The following is a 20342-nucleotide window of genomic DNA, read 5'->3' as shown; positions in this document are numbered from 1 at the left end:
TGTTAAGTCTGCTGCCCTCCACGAAATATTCAGATGCAGGAGTGGTTTATCTAATTTCACTGAATTTACAAAAATGTCTGAGCATGAACACTTTGGTTGTTTGGCACTTCCTGACATTGAAGTGACATTTCTCAAGTGGCAGTGGCATTTGAAGGCATGCTATAAACAGCAGGAATAGTGCGGTTTTGAGAGGAAGTCCCACATGCTATTTTCAACTTCTAAGCTTCCTAGTCATACTGCTTATTCACAGCTTTAATAAACAATAATAAACATACTGCCAGGCATAATCTACTCTTCCACATTTAACATTACTATAAAAACATGCTTCTGTCAGCTGCCAAATACAAGAGGTTTGTCTGGGAACAAATAGTATCTTTTATTAGAACAGATGAGATTGCATGAAATTTTCATCTGAACTAACAAGCTTTTTCAGCACTCAAAACACACAGTGATCAATCTCCCAAATGTCTGAAAAGTTCTGGGTTTCAAGTTTCACTAGGACAACTTTCACTGAACAGTATAAGAACAAAAAGGGAGCTCACCATTTGATGTGTTCATTTTCTTTTTTCTTGTCTGCAGCAAAACACCAGAACGTATCTCAGGTAGGGGTAGAAAGGCAGTAGAATAGACTGTTTCAGGAGAATGAAGAACTCCCACCACTGCAGCACTTTTATAAACAGTCCAGACAAACATTGGTCAGGAATAACCTATGAGTAACTGGCCCTGCCTTGGGATGCAGGAATCTCCTTAAGTCTTACAAGATGAAATAATTTGCCTTTTTTGATTTTTCTATTTTCTTTCTAATTTAACAACTCCCAGATTGTTGTTACACTTCAGAACAAGTGCACAAGTTTGATTAGAAAGTATAACAAAAATTAAAAATTGCCCACCAGACAAATTTACCCTTCTTTTCTAGGATGGGTACTTTTTTTCGTATGGGACAGGGGAAAGTCCTGCAAATCAGTACACATTTTTATGGGAACTAATCAACTCATCTCACTCTTATCCAGATCTTTACTTTACCAGGATCTGAGAAAGCTGATGCATCCTTCCACCTCATACGAGGTAGCTAAAAAACACACGATGATCTAAAATCCCTCATGATCTCAGGTAACAACTTTAGACATATATGAAAAGGCAGAGATGACAGAATACAGTCCCTTGAAATGGAGATTCAAGAATAATAAGGCAATTATCTAAAAATTGCCCATCTGAAGAAACAAGAGTGTTCAATACTTTCTGACAGCTGAATTTCATAGTGAGATTGAATTCTCTAATTTACACCTGAGGTATGAGCAAGTTTTATAGCCCTCATCCATACAAAGAAAATTAGCATAGTCAAAATATTATATTAGGTCCTAAATTATATCAAGGTCAGAAGCAACCTCAAATAGGATGGAAATCTGTCTATAAAATTTATGAAACAATTCTTGTCCACAAGTATATATACATACTTGTGGTCCCTTTGTTATTAAACCTGCAGATCCAACTGGAAGATTAATTAAGAACAGAGTTAATTGTCAGAGCTTCAATAATTGTCATCATTAGAGAATTAGAATATCCAGCGGCCCTATCAAAATCTTACATGAGTTGCTTTTATATTTCAGAAGGGAAGGATGGTCTAGTTTCTGCATTATTCAGGGTCAGATACAAATGACTGAGATCAAATGCTTTCTTTGCTCTGAACCTCCTCCATAAAGTCAGTAAAACCGTTACACCGTCTTTCGTGCATTTCTTAACCACAAAATACTACTTTATTTCATAGGGATATAACAAAAAGGAATACTTTAAAAAGACTGTGAAATAGATATTTTGGTAAAGGGAACCATACAAGGACTTAAATTCGGGTCAAGTTTTTTGGTCTTAAATGCATGAGTGAGAACTTAATCATGGATAAAGCAGAAGGCCCATGCTAAACAAATCACAATCCCCCCAAAATTAATCAATGGTATAACTTGATGGAAGTTAATGAAGCTGCAACCACTTAAATCCAGCGGTGAATTTAGCCTTAAGTGCTGTTTGAACTCTTCTGTTTCCAACAGGATTAAGGTAATTCATTTCAGCTCTAGTTTTGTAAATAGATGCTGGCTATATGAGCTGTCTCTAATAATTTACACATAACTTTTGATTAATAGATCTTGGAGAGGTTTTCCGAAGCACACAGTTATCAGTTTTTCTATTAGAACTTGAATGCATGTTTGTAATACCCGAGTCTGAAAACAGAGATCTAATTTGTCTTAGATCAGTTTTTCAGAAAACTCTTACTATCAAGGCCACTTTAAGTCATAGTTTCCATTAAAAAAGCATCTTTCCATTACAAAGTCCCAAATATCACAAACATTAATACAACAGCACCACTACTACAAGAGGGTAAAAACTGATTTCACTTAAAACCCAAACCAAGGTAGTTTAGATGATACCAAGAAAGGAGAAGATTTACAATTTGTAGACACATGGAATGATTGCTATTTCTCATTGTACTAATGATGTCATATTTCAGCGCTGAAACAGTAGACTTTGATAGTCTTCCATAAGAAAAAGAGAAATCCAGAGAAGAAACTAGGCAGTTACAAAAACAACATTGGATAAAGGGTAATTTTATGTCAGCTGTCATAAAATCTTCCTGGGATCAAATGTGTCAGCTCTGCACGGTGAATGCCACTTTATTTTATAAAGACATGAATAAAGGAAGATGCCAAAATATTACTTAACAACTTACAAACTTCCCAGTTTTGGGACAGATATGCCCCGATTTGTTTATTTTGCCAGTAGCCAACCATAACAACAGAATAAACAACACATGAACTGTGATGCAGGTCCAGCTGAAATGTTGGTCTAAAGCGCTAAGATCATCATGCCCTCACTTTGAGGCTAAAAACACACGAAATGCAAAGTTTTAACCATTAGAACAGAACTTCCAAAATGTACATTACAAATTTCCATATTATTTCAATAATATATTCATCAAATGAACCTAAAAATCTTCCAAACACGCTCATATTACAAAGATATAAAAAACCCCAGATTAGTTGGTTTTTTTTTGTTTTAATCCCGAAGTTACTTTGAATTTGCCCTGCAGTGTAATATTATTTTTCCAAACAAAATAAAACAAGAAAATTAAATTAATCCCATGGACGGAAAAAAGCAGTGTTAAAGCTTACGCTATAAGGCCACACATTAGCAATTCAGTTTGGACAGATGGAGCAGTGTATTGGAACAACAGTAGAAAAAGCTTCATGCTTCTAAGCAACTCTGTTCCTAAAAAGCAAGCCTGCAACACACCAAAATTTGTCTACAGAAATATTTGACACTAACATAATTTCTCCTATAAACTTACCTTATAAGTTCGCAACACATTTTCAAAGACATCACAGTTATATAGTAAGTAGATAAATGATTTAAAAAAGATTAAAAAACCTCTTTAGCGTGATAAGTTCTTGAGCAATATAAGATTGCCAAAGCGTTCAAAATAAAGACTTATGACAGGATATACACACAAACATGGGCTGGGTGAATTTGAGAGTCAGCAGAATGTGCTCGTCAGAATTCAATGGAGAGGAATTCTGAGAAAAGTAAACAGAAGATGCACCTATTTGAATGTTTTTACTCCTGTCCCCAAAGGTTTAACAGCCCTTTTTTTTTGAATGCCCATAAAAAATATATGCAGTAAATTTAGTGCTGATGAAAGATGCCAGATTGATAGCCCTAGGGACTGAGTTTCTCTGTATACACAGAACAGATATAGCACAGAGTGAGAAAGTCTGTACCCCTGCCAAAATGCCTTACAATACACAGCTTATGCAACAGTCTTCACACTACAGAACCCTTTGCTTCTCCACTGAAAATGTCAAAAATATTGCTGCTTAGTGTTCATTATACAGGAAAATAAGACATGGACACTGTTATTAACATCAGTGGGGACAGAATTCAAGGCATCACCTCATTTAAAAATGTTTATTTTTGTGCTGAATGGCTCTTTTGTCAGTTGAGAACTTTGCTGCAGTGTTAGTAAGGCTGCAAAGTCAATCTGCACATGGTGCAGAAATGCTTTCCTATTAAACAGCATGTTACTATAACAGAAAAATAGCAAAGGAGGAATGGTTTAACATAATTTTTTTCCAAATAAGCTTATATTAACATACATGGTCATACACCTAGTGCACAGAAACAATCTCCAGCAAGAAACAACTTGATAGTTTCACTTAACTGGTACCTGAGCACTCACTGTCCAGTGATCTGCACAACTGATCTAGCCCACTTTTAATGGGCAGTAATTCCCTATTAATCAGGTTTTTTGTGCTACACTGGAAGCTACACTGTCACATGGAGCAGGCAGGCTTCCAAGGAACCTTGGATCCGTATTTCCCTTACTACTAATAGCTTGGCCGAACACCAAAAAACTTTACCCCTCTCCCCCAAATCCATGTGTCCAGCCATTTTTCATTGTCAAAAAGATTACAAAGAAAAAAGCATTAAGTTAGGGTTTATAAAGCATAGTTGCTCTGAACACAAAATTGCTGACCTCATTATAAAGACTGATTTTCACTTAGAAGGAAGATGTCCAATACAACCCACAGGTTGCAAACTCACTGGATCTCAAACCAGATTGTGCAAGAGGATTAAATGCTACTTCAGTGTTTGGGACATACCCTTTGTTCATGTATAGGCTTGGACAGCAATGACAGGGAATAGGACAAAAGAATGAGGCTACACTCTGATTGAATTTTTTAAAAATAATTCTTCCTAGAGACTATTTTCCTGAGTGCACAGTGCTTACAGCACTTCTGAAGAAATCTCTTACTGCTCCTACTATTTTCCTTGGTCACCATCCAAAGCAATACAACAAGATTATGGAAGTCTGCTGAATAAAGTAAGTGAAAACGATTCTGTGACATCCTGCATCTCAGCAAGGCACAAAGATGTTTCTGCCAGTTCAAGCATATCAGAGGTTATTTTATTTTCACATTACTGAAGATAAGACACTTAAGTGATTCTTTCAGCTCTTTTTCTGAACATCAGTTCAACAGAAGCTTTTTTCAAAATTCATACTACAGGTGGTATTTGGTAACAGGCAAACCTTTCAATATACGCCCAATTAAAAACAATCAATATTAAGAATGAATCTTAAATTTTACAATGAGTTAATGATAAAATGGGATATGGTAAATAAAATAAAAAGATAAAGAGTTTCTAAAGCAATTATACACTAACAAACTAATCTGTATTCTGAGCCAAATATGAAACTCAAATGATAAGTATCACTACCCAGACAAGAAAAATTACGATCCTGCAAATTTCCATTCACGTACCTCCTGGGTTCTTTTGTGCAAGATGGGAATTCTATTGAATTTGTACTTAAAATGAAGCATGGGCATAAGAGTGTGAAAAAAACTGAGATCAAGATGTATGTACTACTGCAATTTCCCCCCTTCCTCAGAAATGTTTGTCCATATTTGCTATGGCTAAATCGTTAATACATAGCAAAATAATACTAAAAGACTAACACTTTAATATTAGCTTAAAAAAAACCCAACAAACTTTAAATGGAGCCAAGTAAAAGTAAATGCAAAAGACATTTAGAACCACTGTGAAGAAAAATACCTCTTTACTGATCTTTTTGACGTGTACAACTAGTTAGCTCTTTTGGTTCAAGCATAGGCTGGAATCCAATCAAACAGGTAACCCTTTTGACTCCTTCGCCGATTTATTTCAAAAACAATAATTAGGAGAAAACAATAATCTCAGAGCACTCAAAAATGTACTTAAATTACAAAGACATAAGACTGAGGTAAGACTGTAAATTCAAATATTTGCATGTGGCTATAGCTGAATTAACCCAGAAAATATATGCCACTGTCAGCTATTAACTTAAAAATAACTATTCAAATGTCCTTGGGATACACTTTAATGTGTTAAACAACTTTCTGCATTGTAACTTCTAGACAAAAAATACACAAAACTTACCATTTTCCTAAGGTCTCAACAGTTTCTCAAGTCAGTCAACACCTTCATAAATGACTAGGTCAGGAAAAGGTAGCCCTTTACACATGCAAAATTCAGTATATATCTGGCAGTTTGGGGGGTAGGGGAAGCAGAAAACCAACCCATAGATTTATCATATAGAGATCTATGGTTCAATGCAGGCAAATGCTAAGCTAAAGTAAATAAAAACATGAAGAGCGTATTATTTCTAATGTATGAAGAACGTCAGGGCATTTCGGCTTTTCTTAGCAAGCACTCCTCTGAATAATCTCGATTACTCTGAACAGCCCATTCAAACAAGACCCTAGCACTCCCGAGTGCTCTGACTGGCAACAAAAAATTCCAAAATCCTTTAATAAGCCTTAAAAATATATGTAATACAACATGGTAATACAGCAACTACACCTAACATTTCTATGGCCATAACTATCAATAAACTTTGATAAGGAATGCTGAATTAGAACATTACTAAACACTTGCTCTAAGAAAACCAAGTTCTGCTCGATGTTCTAGAAGTCCTATGAATTACTGAATTATCAGACTAATTAGTAAGAGAGCAAAAAAGCTATTAAAAACATAAAGTCCAGTTTAAAAATGGATTGAGGTCTATCCCATCATCCAGCTGAACAGTCTGTCCATTCCCCTTGAGGTACAGGGAAGACTATTACAGCACTCAGTGTAAAAGAGCAGAGTATTTAAAACTAAATTGCAGTTATGAAGAACTACTGCATTTGATGAGGCATCTGCAATCTTTCCTAAATTCAGCCCAGCCCCTCCCCACGCCACACACACATCTGCCAGAGAATAGCACAGCCACAATTTTCTGTCCCAGGTTGTTTGATAGAGATATGTCAAACAAAATTACTTTGTTTGTTAAGTAGGCACATGTTAATTTCTCACTTTACAAACAGAGGAACGAGGCATAAGAAATTAAGCAATTTGCACAAAATTTGCAGAAACAAAACCAGAAAATCAACTTTTGAGCCATTAGTTTGAAGACCAGTCTACTCTGTGATTGCCAGATCACTCTTGGCTTCTGCACTGACTAGGGAGGGAGCAGGGGTTCTCTCTTGCCATCCCCAAACTCCATCACACCGCAGCCACTCACCTGCCACCGCCAGGTTTTAGCACAGTATCTCTGAAGGATGAACTCCAGTTTCGCAGAACTTGAATACGTTTTGAAGATGGTCCTAAAGTTATTTCTCGTTAAGGCGTTAGGGAAATTGTTGAAAGTACTGAATTACTGGTTTTGTCTAAAACATAATTGCAAGACGGTGTCGGGCAGAAAGAAGCCGACGAGGACCGACGTCGATCTGCCGGAGCAGGATCCTGCACCTGCTGAGGGCGGCAGGGTGATACAAAGAACCAAGTCCCGAAGTGACTATTTAGCTGCAGACGCGAAGATCAAAGCCTCCCGTGAAACACCCAGGCAAACCTCAAACTAAATACGTAGCTCCTGGGACTTCCACCAACACACCGAGCAGACACCGCTCCACCGGCAGAGCGTTTCTTGCCGGCCGAAGGCTGCCTGGCTATCTGCCTGCCTCCTCCCCCTCCGCCCCTCTCTCCTCATCGGCCAAGCGCCGTCACAACGTTTTATCCCTCCGGTTTGCTCCGGGTGAAGGAGCCGCAGCGCCGGCACCTGCCATCCCGGTACCGGCCTCCCCCGCCACGCGCCGCGGCCGTTTAACCCCTGCCCGCGCTCGCTCGCTCACCTCACGGCGGAGCTTCGCCGCCGGCGCCGGGCGGGCAGCGGCGAAGGTGCTGTCTCCGCCGCCTTGCGAAGGCGAGGCGGCGGGGACAGCACCTTCGCCGCCGCCCGCCCGGCGGCCCTGACACCCCCGTAGCCCCCGGGGGCGGCCGGGACGAGCGGAAGGCGGCGGCGCGCGCGCCACGGGGGAAAACATCTCCCTTCCTCCTGCGGATAAGACGCTGTCAGCTCACCTCAGCTCCGCTGCGGCGACTCGGGCGGCCGGGACCCGCCAGCCGGCATGGCGTGTACGTGAGGGGGACGGTCCTGCCGCTGCCGCAGGCTGCCGGCGGTGCACGGCTGGCACCATAGAGAGGACGGCGGGACGAGAGACCTCCGACGATAGAGCGGAAGCGCGCTAGAGAGGCCGGGGAGAGGCGGAAGTGACGCTCCCGTTGTCGCGGCGATCGTGCACCCGGTGCTTGCTAGCGCGGGGCCGGTGGCGGCGCGGTGAGGTGATGCTTGCAGGCCGGGCCCCGCCGGGCGCCGCGGATTGCTGCCGCCGCCTCCTGGCGACGGCTCTGGCGGCGGGGCTGCGGCCGCTGCTGTGCGGGCTGCCGTCGTGCTGGGCGACGGCGAGGCGGGCGGCGGGGCAGTGGCCGAATCCGGGACTGCGGGTGCCGGAGGCGGCGGAGACGGAGCAGCTGGTGCAGCAGTTGCAGCGGACCGGCGTGCCGCTCCGCCGCTTCATCGCCTGCCCGCAGCTAGCGCGCACCGTGCAGCGCTGCCTGCAGGGTGGAGCCAGTCCCGGCCCCCAGCCCGTCGTGCTGGAGTGCGCGCCCGGTAAGATGCCCCGAGGCTGCGGCCGGCCGTCACCTGCCTTCCCGCCGCCCTCCGGCGGTGGGCTCCCCTCCGGGGCTTCGACGCCGCCGAGGCCGCCGGGACGCGGCGCTGCTCGGCGTGCTCCTGTGACCTTGCGGGGTCAGTGTGAGCTGCGGCCCTACCAACCGGCTTCCCGGGGCCGAGGTGGTGCTGAGAGGAGGGGATGGGGCCCTTCCTCTCCAGGGGGTTTCGGGCGGGGGTGGCTGCTCCGTGGCGTGATGGCGCTGCCCAGGCCCGCCGGGACAGGATCCGTGCTGGGAGCTGCCCTGGCCGCCGCCCTGGTGCCCTCCCGGGGCGGGCGTTGGCGACTGGCAGGGCCGCCTGCGTGTTGTGGGTACGCGGGGCTGGGCGGCCGGGGGGTCCGTTTATACAGAGCTTGGCCGGAACGAGTGAGCTCTCCGTCTGGAAACCTGAGTCACTGGTGTTACATCCCTGCTTACTCTATAGCAAAGTTTTAAATTTCTGTCCAGGTAGTGTTTTTGATTCTGTAGGCGAACTTTAAAAGTAGTCAGTAAAAGGGCACCTAAGACTGTGGGCCGTTACATAGCTAGCCCTCTGCAATTACTTAATGGTTTTTAATATTTCTGCAGAGGGTATTTTACCTGTAGAGACAATATGGGTAAGGTTTCAAAGTATATTTCAGCTTGCAGAAGAAAAAGTAGTAGAAACATTTGAAACGTTTTATCTAGTGTTCCTCAGTCACTAGTTATAATGCAGTGCTTAGTATGATTCACTGAGCAATCTCAAGGCAGGCTGAGTGTAAATCTCTTTCCTGACTCTTGTTTTGAAGTGTGTTTAAACAAACACAGGTTATCTCCTGTTGAAGGTGGTTTGTCCCAAGTGTTGTGTTGGGAAAATCACTAAAGGGAATCACTTAGAAAAAATGCACTTTTTTTTTTTTATTTCCCCCCTTCAGGTCCTGGAATCTTGACCCGAACTCTGCTCAATGCAGGTGTTAGAGTGGTAGCTCTAGAAAGTAACTCAGCTTTTCTTCCAAACTTACAGGTACGCTTTTGATTGGGTAGCATGTTTCTAAAACCTAATTAAAGGGAAAGTAAGAAATTAACTTACAATTGTGTAATAACTGTTGGATCAAAAAGGAATTAGCCAGTGGTAGTTACTTGTAACATTTGAAATAATAATAATAGCAAGTATTGTTTGGTTTTACATTGCACATTCAGCAACAGACTATTTTATAATTAATTGATTTGACATTTTGTATATGCAGGAATTCAGATTCATAGTCTTCCAATGAAATAGTTTCATGCATAAATTCGAGGCTAATACTAATCAGAGTCGTTGTAGCTGTGTAAGTTTAAGCAAGATGTCTTTATGTAGCTTTCAGAACTCTTTAAAAATAGCTTGGCTATTCTGATTATTTCATGGTATTATTTAATCTATTGTCCTGCAATTGACTGGTAATATTAACACACTTACATGCGTGGTCCTCTCCTGTTCAGTTTGGCTTGGTATGGATTCAAAGGTGGTTAGACACAGCAGCAGAAGTTGCCCCAGAAGGATTGTGTTACGATGCTGTCAAGTAGAGATTTGGAACCAAAGACTCTCATCTGACAATGTGTGTAGAAGGCGTTCTTTCTGCATATATGAAGAATTCCAGTTGTAAACCATTAAGAGTGTGGCTTTCCTTTGTGAAACATTGCAGAACATCTTACTAATTTAAGAATGTGTTTAAAATCTCCAGTTGAGTGTCCCAAAAATGTCAAAATGCCCTGCACAATGAGGGAAGCTATTCTTTGTATCAGCTGTAAGCAGCAGCTCTGAGATTTGACTCTTGTAGACAGGTGGTGCTTGAACATTTTATTTTTTTTGTTTGGGTTGCGTGTTTTGCCAGACAGGTTAATGTGTTACTGTGTCCAGATTTCTTCAACTGAAACTAATTTTATTCAGTCCCTAGAGAATAGCCTGGATGGACAATTAAAGGTAATTTATGGCGACTTCTTTAGACTGGATCCTTTGGTGACTGGAACAGTGAAACCACCTGCTATCTGTTCTGACAAACTTTTTGAAACCATGGGTGTAGCAGCAGTTCCTTGGAGGGCAGGTATACGTTTATGATCACACATGCTACAAATACATTTGAAGGGTGCACTGGCAATTTGGCAAAATCTTTGGGATTTGCTTGAGGTGCATGTTCTATTTAATATATATGCTGGATTAATGGGTATTATTTCCTACAATTCAGCTTTAATTAGGTTGTTGATAGCTTCAAAAAACCCTTGTGACAATATGAAATCTTAGCTATTTGCTTGTCTTTATTAAAGGCTTAGTCTAATGCAAACTGGGCTTAGCTTTGACTAAAGCTTGAATTGTATTCGTCCTTGGGCAACATGTGCTGACACTTTCTTTTCGTAATTGTTTGCAGTTTAGACGTTAGCATTAATGAGATTGTCGAGTACCTATTGCAAAATTTTAAAGATCCTTTAACACACTGTTGAAACAGATGTACCTGTGAAAGTTTTTGGAATCTTACCACAAAAAAAGGAAAGGAACACACTTTGGAGGCTTCTTTTTGCCCTGTATGAATGCAGTTCCATATACAGATATGGAAGAGTAGAACTTAACATCTTTATAAGTGAAAAAGAGTACAAGGTATGTGTAAAAGATTGTACAAGTAGTAGAGAATAAGTAGTGCTTCACAGAACACAAAAACATTTATATTGTCTACACATATAATGTTTTTGCTAGTGAATTTCTTTTTCTGCTAGAATTAAGTCTTGCCTGTTTCCTACTTGTTTTCTTTATACAGTAATAGCAAGATAACATTCTGTTGTCACATAACGACAAATCTTACAGACGGGAAGGCTGATCCTTGAGAAGGATATGTAGCAGCAGACTAGCTACTTTCCACTGTAACTTGTGAGATGCTTAAATTCTGTAACGTACTTTTGGAACAAAATTGTTTACTAGTTGCAGGTACTACTCAGTGAAGACTGAATTCAAAATGCCTTGTGAAGAAGATTCAGAGTTACTAAATACCATACTTAGTGAGATGCACTTGCCCTCTTGAGCCACTTTTGTATGCAGTCCTGAAAAAAACTGAGGCAAAATATGAGTCATTTACATAGCTCTTTATCGAGGTTCTGTACACTAAGTTGCAGAGCAGCTTTCTGGGTTACGTGTTTCTAAATTACGCTGTCCCAAACCTCCAGAACTGTACTTGCAGTTCAAGGGTACCTTTTCCTTCTGTGAGGTTCATACAGAGCTACAAACCTTTAATTACTTGAAGTAAGCAAAGACTTACATGTGTGCTTACAGAACCTGTGTTGTGTCTGACACCCTACTGAAAAAAATTAAGTCTTCTGTGGAATGACAGGTTGGATACCACTGAAATACCCAAATAAATGGTATGTTTTTAGTGGCCAGATTTTTGAGCTAATAGGGGGCAGCCTATTCATTTAATGCAGTCACTGTAGTTTTTATTAAGTTTTCTGGTTTTATTGTGAACCCTGTTAAATGAGAGTTGTGTACTGAAGTAAATGCAATTAGAACTTTATTTTTGGGTGTTTTTTTGTTGTTGTTGTTGATCATGTGACGAGGCTCTCTAAATCTATTATAAGAAGTTAAATCTCCCTGCTACAATTTACTTCTTTCTTTGTCCTGTTTGAGAATAACCGCAAGTTTTTCTTTTTTTCTTGCCCTAAAAGTTGTCTGATCTGTAATATTGATCAGGATGATGACTGTGCAAGCTGCTTAATGTTCAGTGGAGTCACCTGATGTTTGGCTTACTCTGCTTGTGTGTCTTGTTGGGAATATTATTTTATCAGTGTGAGCTGATAACTGCCTGTGTGATGGTTTTTGTACAAAATATGATCCCTGTTTCTCTTCTGTGTGAAACTTCTCTGCCTTAAAAGGGACCAGAAAGTAGAAGCTGGAAATTTCTACACAGTTCAGTTATCCAAACAACTGCTGTGAAGAAATACTTAGACTGCCATAATGTCTTCTAATCATGTGTTCTGACAAGATATACCAAAATAGCACAAAATAGGTATTTGAGGCCTAACGTAACTTTACCTTGGAATTTTATGGATGTATTTCTTACCACTTGTTATAGATATGAGGATTTTGCTTAGATAAGAAAGGAATCTTAGTTTTTGCAACAAAAACGCTCTTTCTTTGCTATTTTATTAGGTTTTAACAGCAAAGCCTGGGGAAATGAAGGCTTACCAAGCACTTACTGTACTTTGGCAAGTAGGATGTGAAATTCAGCTACTGCACATGGTAAGTATTTTGTATCAGCTGATATGGTCTAATGCTATGGACATCCTTTTAGAAAAGGATTCATGGTGTTTTAGTATTGTAAACTAATTGGAAGCTAATTTGACATTAAATTAGTTGGAGAACTATTGAAAACTTTTGAATATAAAAACTTGAAATGGTCATGTTTTATGTCAAACTCTTTCACTTCAGCAGCATCGTTATTAGCTATGGTGGCAGTATTTTCATTACAAGCCACTGTACTCAAAATAATTTATTCTCAGAAGCTGGTAGATAAGAAAAGGATGTTTGCACAACAGGTATGTCTTTTCATCTTGCTAGACTGCTCTTCCAATCTGTCATAGTCTGCTCTTTGTTATGTCCCCTGTGTTTTGCCATCATGTATGCTTTTCACTTCCTGAGCTGTGTTCAGCAGAAGTACGTTTGTCAGTCTTGGTGCCTTTATGTTCCAAGCAGGCCTGCTTCTCCTGTTATCTTACCTTGTCAAACATGCTATGGTTTAGTTTTAAAAAGTTTTTTATATTGTCACCCCACCCTCACATTGAGCACATGGCTATCAACTTTCACTTACTTTATGATTTTAGATTTATGTTTGTACTGTTTTTCTAGGAAGCTACCTTCATAGTTCAGATGTTTTGCTAATCTAAAATTAAAAGTTTTATTATCTATTGCCTTTCAAATACCTTATACCACAAGGTATATATTAAGGTAAATATTAAGGAGTTGGAAGAATAAGATGATGCTTAAGGAACCTATTACATATGCATGCCCTGGTCATACAGTGTTTGCTATACATCTGCTTGCAGCTACTTCAGGAGACGAGTTACTGAGCTGGTGGGACTTTGGATTTGGTACAGCAGCTCTTATGGTCACCGTCAGTTTTTAGCATTGGTTCAAATTTTGAACTTGAAACCAATAGGTAGCCCCTCTAATGTATTGTAATATATACAACTTATTTGATTATAAATAATTTACCAGTACTACTTAAATACTTTGTCAGGAGTGTGATCAAATAACATTTTCAGCCTGGCCTTTGTGTGCTGCTTATTCAACTTTTTTTTTTTTTTCCAGTTCTAATATATTTACATGTTTTTAAAGTAAATTTTAGAATGGGGGTAAGCTTGTAATTTGATAGGATTGATGGTAAATGCTTTTCCAAATTGTAACAAAGCACTTTAATTCTGTAATATATTTGTTCCCTCCCATAGGAGCCTTGGTCATCATTTGTAACTAATTTGAAAAATGGGGGACTGGCAGTACCAAAAAGCATGGTAAGATCGTTGTGTGCGCTTTTCTTGTTTTTGAGAAGCAGCTAAACTGCTTTTAATTAAAGGTTAAAATTACTTTATAACAGCATTTACACATATATCTTTGGCTGTGAGTAGTGTATTTTTAAAGTAGTGTTCTTCTAATTAAAACTTATGGGCAGCATGTAGATGCATCAGAAGTGGGGTGAAGAATTGCTATTAGCGTAGAAACTGAGATAAAATAGTATTTTTATTGTCTGTGGTGGAAAAAATATAGTGAATAAACAGCATAAAGGGATGTCAACAGGTAAAGTGTTTTGAAAAAGAAGTTACTGACAGGGTCGCATCTACCTGCTTGAAGAAAACAAGTGTTACCACAATTAATAGCACAATCAGTATGCTGCTGGTTTTGATTAAGATGGTTATTCATGTGTCCAGTGTAGATAGATCTCATGTGCTAGTTAATTGCTGAAAAGTGTGAGTCAAAAAGTGTAAAACTGAGAAGTGGAAAACTACCCTGTGTAAAGTTCTTTACTTTTCTCTTTTAGCGAAGTAATTATGTTCCTTTGTATAAGAGTTTTTATATTCAAAACCAAAAATTTAAAAGCATGTTTACTGACTATTTAGTTTTACCCTCCCCAGAAAACTGCTGTGGGTAGTATACTGAGTGTTGTTTGAAATGTTACTTTACAATATAAGTGATTATTAGTGAATATAATTGACTGGGTGTGCCTGACACACTCAAGTGTGCTGTTGTAAAGCCATGTAGAGAGGCAGATCAGGTGGATTATGTAAGATGTACTGTGGCAGCCTTAGGAGAAGTACAGATGTGAGATGTGTTGGATGATATATCTATTGCTGCCGATTCAGAAGTACATTTATTTCAGCTAAAGACTCCACTCCCTCCCAATTTCATAAAATCCTCAAGTTACAATATTGTCTTAGCGTTACACTCAAAGAATTCCGTTTTTATATAGAAAAGGCAGGCAGATCTGATACCTTGCATAGTATAGGAATACTATAGGCCATATAATCTCTTGAACACTCGCATCAAGCCCATATTGTCTACTTCAACTTAGAAAGTTCAGTCTTAAAAATAAAACCAAAGTGATAGCATGTCTGTTTTGTTTCCAGCTTCCTTTCCTGTTTGGGGAGTGGGGAGAGGTAAAGCATCTTCATTCTAGAATAACATTTTAAACCCTCGGCTTCCAACGAAATCATCTTGTTAAGACTTCTGAAACTCTTTAAGAAATGTTACTGGTGGCACAGATGAAACACTCTTAGCTAAAGACAGACACTGTTTTAAAAATGGCTTTTCATTGGCTTGTTTTGTTTTTCTTCCAGTGGCTGCCAAATGACCATTTATGTTTGGTACGACTGACTCCTCAGCGAAATCTATTTGTAGGAGGCTTGAAGCCCACAAATTCAGCTACCTTTATTTTCATGGTGAAACAGTGTCTTGCTAAACCCAAGTCTAGACTTACTGATAGATTAAAGTAAGTAAGAAAGAATTACAGTTTTTATACTTTTTTTTTTCAGAGAAATATAGGAAAATATTAAAATATATTCTCAGAGCAGTATTAATTTGCAGCTGCAATACAGTTGGGTTTTTTAAAAAATTAATTATCAACCTATAGAAGATTTCATTTTTACAACCCACGATACAGTAATTTGGGGACTGTTCCTGGCCTGTATTCACAGACGATAAAAACTTGAGGTTTGACAGGAAGGTCGACAAGTATTTAGAATGTAGATGTGCAGTAATCATCTGTACCTCCAGTGGAGGTGAGGTCATGTATCTGCAAGAAGTTTCCACTCACTTTACAGACGTATAATAAAGTTATGAAGAGTTTTGCAGGTGTGGAAATTAAAAGCTGAAAAAGAGTTTCAGTTTATAATATATATCAAAGTAATGCTAATGAAAACAGCTAAAGGTTATTGAAGGTGGAGTGGGGATGTCCGCAAATGGCCTTCTGTTATCTAATTAAAAAATTAGGCTTTAGACTTATTTACCAATTATGCAAATCTCCTTAATTATTCTCTTTGGTTTTACATGGGGGCTATTCACTTTGCTTTATGATCAGTAGATTTCCGTTTCCCATAAATGGGAAGTGTTTGCAGTCTGGAAAGCATTGACTTCAACTTGTTAATAAAAATAATACATTTCTCATTTGGTGGTAGTGGTTTATAGAAGTTAATTTCCAGAAAGGGAAAAAAAACCACCAAAACCAAAAAACAAACCCCAAACCCTAGTAAATTCCAGTAATACATTTAACAAAGACAAGTGTAAAGAGCCTTAATGGGTTTCTTTCTTAAAGCTCAGTGGTATACCTAATCTCCGCTCCATCCTTCGGCCAAGAAGTGGAGCTAACCTTGAAGGCCTCTAATGTGCATCTTCTGAATATTCACACATGCTTTTCTTGTCTGGGAAATAGTTCATGTACATGCACATTTATAAAAGTTCTAGTTTTCACAGCAGTGATGTAGATGGGGAGACAGTGGATACATCTGTTTATATATACAGAAGAAAATACCTGGAGAGGTGTAAGTCATACTAACTCATGCTATACTTGGTCATCTTGAAGATGCCCTTGGCTTTAATTTCCCAGGCATTGAAGAATAACCCCTTTTTATGCTGTAATGCCTGTTGCTGACTTATGCACTTGGGGCAGAGGAGGGAGGGCACCCATCCTCTAATGAGGAGGCTTATGTGGTTTGGTATTTTCTATGTCTGCTGGAGGCTTTATTTGGTATTTATATGTCTTATTGGCAGAGGTTTCTTCCTGTTTGCAGTATGGACTGAAAACAACTTGTGATTTTTCTCTTGTCTGTTTGTTTCAGGTCATGGAGCTTGGACAATAGTGGCAAATTACTGAGAGCGCTAGAAATTCCAAAAACTGCTGAAATGCGTAACTTATACCCAGAAGATTACAAGCGTCTTTTTGAGGCTTTGCAAAACTCTAGTATGTTTACTGAAACCTGGTTCCATGATGAATTCTTGGAAAGTATAAGAAACATAAACTTATAAATTTAAAGCTGCTGTCTTTTGGAAGATGACCTTTGCTTCTGGGAGATTCCTTTGATAAGAAACAGTTTAAGTAAAATGAGAAATAGCTAGATGATTTCCTGTCCAAACAGGAAAATAAATTTAGCAAGTAACAAGAGCCCTTCTACACGGGATGAAAGTAACGGATTCGCAGTTATTTGATGACAATCCTATCTAGAATGGACAAACTTTGCATCTTTTCCAGGAGCATATTAGTGACCTGCTGCTTTTGGATGTACCACTTAAATGGAACTTTTTGTTCCACTGCTGTATATTTACAACATTTGAAAAAACATAACAGACCAAATATCGTTATCTGTGTGGTTTGTATTTTAGTGCTCAGTGATGCGAATGCCCTTTCACAGATTCCCAAAATACACAGGTCTTTACAACCGCTGAATCTGTTATATTGTCTCCTGATCTAAAAACCTTGCAGGCTAAAGTCGACATAATATTAATAAATCAATAGTGGTGGGTTAATAGAAGACAAGGTAATGACAGCATGATAAAACATCGACTGAGAGGTTTGTTTGTTTTCTTGTTTAACCTAAAGGTTGTTATATCTCTGGGGAAAAAAGTCATGACAACTCTTTCTTTTGAAATTTTGAAAAGAACTCTGGGCAGCCTGTTCTACTTTGCAATAAGTGAACACCTGTATGCCTGTAGGCTTTGTCTTATTTTACGTCTGAAAACAAAGTCACCAGAACATCCAGTGCTGTATAAACAGTTTGGGGGAGAAAAAATCATCTTACTTGCCACCTTTGTCAATTTGTATTTGTTTAATGTGTATTATATGTACAAAATAACTCATTTCAAAACCATATCCTTTTAGCCATAGTACTCCATAATGCAATCTGTTCCTGGTTTCTTTTCCTATCTTACGATCTAACTCTTCTGTTGTTGTCTGATAGTGCTGGCAGACTATACTGGTTCTGTGGTCTATACTGTCTCCCCTGGGAAGAGCTGTGGCCAAAAATATGCTTTTTTAGCAGAGGACAAGTTAATAAAGTGCCTTTTTAGCAAAGGCTGTGCTGTTTTCAGGCTTTGGAGAACAGCAGCGACCAAAACAATGCAAACACAAAATTGTATTTCTGAAGCATAGTGTGAGGTATAGATGTGAGGAGCATTCATCTCTGACTTCCTCCTGCAGTTCCTGCTGCAGAAATAAAATTGACTTTGAGCAGCCTCAGTTTGCCTTGCTAGCTAGGCTGTAGTGATCTGTTTAAGCTGCTGATTAGCCTGTGTAATTTTGTTATGAAACAACTGGAAAGGCTGAGATTTAATTTGCAGGCTGTTTCAGAGCATTACTGGTGTTCTGGTGTAGGTCATGAAGATTTGAGGCTTTCCTTCTCATACTATTTCAGATAATTTGCATTACGAACTGATCGTGAATGGCACATTGAATTATCAGAAGCAATTCCACCTTTCTTCAATCTCAGTAGATAGTAACTGGCTTATCTACTGGTCTACAAGAATGCAGTGTCTCCTGGGCTGATTTTCTCCCCACCGCCACCACCACCTTGAATCAAATAGCTTGCTCTTGCTGCAGCAAGATGTCTTAAATCAACATACCAGGAGAAGTATTCAATGCATAAAATATAAAACCACCACTGTCTATATCAACTTCTTTAACTGTGTTGCTATAACATTTCAACCATGAACTGAAAAAAAGGAAATTATTTGCTGTGAATCTTTGATGCTGTTGGAAAACAGCATTTACTGAGCCAACGCAGAGGCTTACAAGGTAACAGCAGGAGTCTGTAGGTGGAAGGAATATTGTGTAACTGGGGACTTGAAATGAGATTTAATGCCATTAAACTCTGTTGTCAAGTCTAAGTGTAAGCAATATGTTTAGCCCTGATCACAGATGTGAAATGAAGAGAACAGTGGCTGTCATTATAAAAATGGTTTTGGTATTGATGGTAAAATGGTATTGATGAAAGGAAGTGAAAATTACTGATGTACGTGAATAAATGCAGGGGAGTGAAATTGAAGTAGGTGATTAGTTGATGCTATACACTCAGTACTGTTGCACAATTCAATTGTTTTTTTACATAGTTTTGTGTTATGACACTACTTATATGTAAGATATAAAATAATATATTTTTAAAATGACATTAATTATCTGCAAGCTTTGGGGCAGTTTTATTTCTTCCTATGTTTTCCTGTCTTTGAATCTGTGATCTTGGATGAGATAAAGGTTACAACATGCATACAGCATACTTAAGAGAAGGTCCAAGGTCCAGAGTATAGCATATTCCTTTCAGTTATTTTGAGACTGTGGGGTTGTGGTTTCTTTTTTCTTTTCCTTTCTTTTTTCCTTTTTTTTTTTCTCCCCAGATCGATTTAATTTATGAACCTCTAAAACATGAACACACATGATACATCTAGCAACTAGAACTCTTTAAGTATTGCTCCCACTCTCCAAATACTGTTTCTTAGAGGAGTTGCCAAGAAAATGGCTTTTGGCATGCCATATTAAAGCACCAATATATCATAGTTTGTATATTGATTGTAACTTGAGGTGGTAAGCTTTTCTAATGGCCCTCATATTTGTGCCATCCATCTGCCTGTAAAAGAAAATTACATGACGGTGATGGCAATTGCCTGAAGTTTTACTACTTAACTATATTAAAATCAGAGCAAACACAAAGAGAAAGAAACTTGGTCCTTATAATGCCCAGTTAATGGGATTTTTCCCTACTTGGAATTAGGAGATCAGTCAAGTCAGATTCTCTAGTTAGTAGTTTGCTTTTGATCCAGAAGAAGGGTTTGTGACCTTGTACTAATTAACATAGTAGATGATGTGATAAGGGATTGTTAAAGTGGAATGTGTATATACTGGCTACTAGGCTTGTTCAGCATTGGACATTTTAATAATTACAGCTTAGCCTTGCAGGTCATAATGATAATGTTGATAGAAATATCAACTGGAAACTTGAGAGATGGTGTGGTATAGTTTAAGATGTGTAAGTCTGATAGGGAGAACCTGAGGCTTCCTGAGAAACAGGTTGAATTAATTGTTCCAGTGGGCTAAACACAATCTATGAGGCTGTAGATTGAAAACTCCAATCTAAGCTTTGCAAGCCTTTAATTAGCAAAGCTGTAGCTTTCTTCTGTAAACATTGAGAACGTGGAAATAACAAGTAACTTTCCCAGAAAGGACAAGTTGTCAGTGGGAACTGTTTATTCACTCACGTTGTATCCTTGCTCAATAGCTGTTGCGTCTTTACACTGTTTAACATGTCACTGCTAAAAA

At 39.2% G+C, this 20342-nt stretch overlaps 2 protein-coding genes across 5 annotated transcripts in view; one reads left to right on the top strand and one right to left on the bottom strand.

The window, feature by feature from the left end:
- CNST (consortin, connexin sorting protein) overlaps positions 1–8075 on the bottom strand; it is a 62147-nt gene extending 54072 nt beyond the window's left edge. The window contains exons 1-2 of one of the 4 annotated variants that reach the window (XM_064445821.1): positions 7927–8073; positions 7091–7320 (exon numbers count right to left, since the gene is read on the bottom strand). The gene's annotated coding sequence lies outside the window, so the exon portion shown is untranslated. Of the gene's footprint in view, positions 1–7090; positions 7321–7926 lie in introns of all 4 variants that reach the window. The other 3 variants (XM_064445822.1, XM_064445823.1, XM_064445819.1) reach the window with 3 other exon arrangements.
- Positions 8076–8085: 10 nt separating this feature from the next.
- On the top strand, positions 8086–19209 carry TFB2M (transcription factor B2, mitochondrial). Its single transcript, XM_064445828.1, has 8 exons — positions 8086–8515; positions 9471–9559; positions 10463–10616; positions 11016–11164; positions 12704–12793; positions 13999–14061; positions 15382–15533; positions 16879–19209. Exons 1-8 carry the CDS (start codon positions 8191–8193, stop codon positions 17063–17065), a joined length of 1209 nt encoding a protein of 402 aa, XP_064301898.1. The 5' UTR covers positions 8086–8190; the 3' UTR covers positions 17066–19209.
- The last annotated feature ends 1133 nt before the right edge of the window (positions 19210–20342 follow it).

This window comes from Phalacrocorax carbo, chromosome 3, assembly GCF_963921805.1.
Source record: "Phalacrocorax carbo chromosome 3, bPhaCar2.1, whole genome shotgun sequence".
NCBI classification, from domain to species: domain Eukaryota; kingdom Metazoa; phylum Chordata; class Aves; order Suliformes; family Phalacrocoracidae; genus Phalacrocorax; species Phalacrocorax carbo.
The sequence above is the reverse complement of the archived record's forward strand: the minus strand, read 5'-3'. Positions and strand labels throughout refer to the sequence as shown.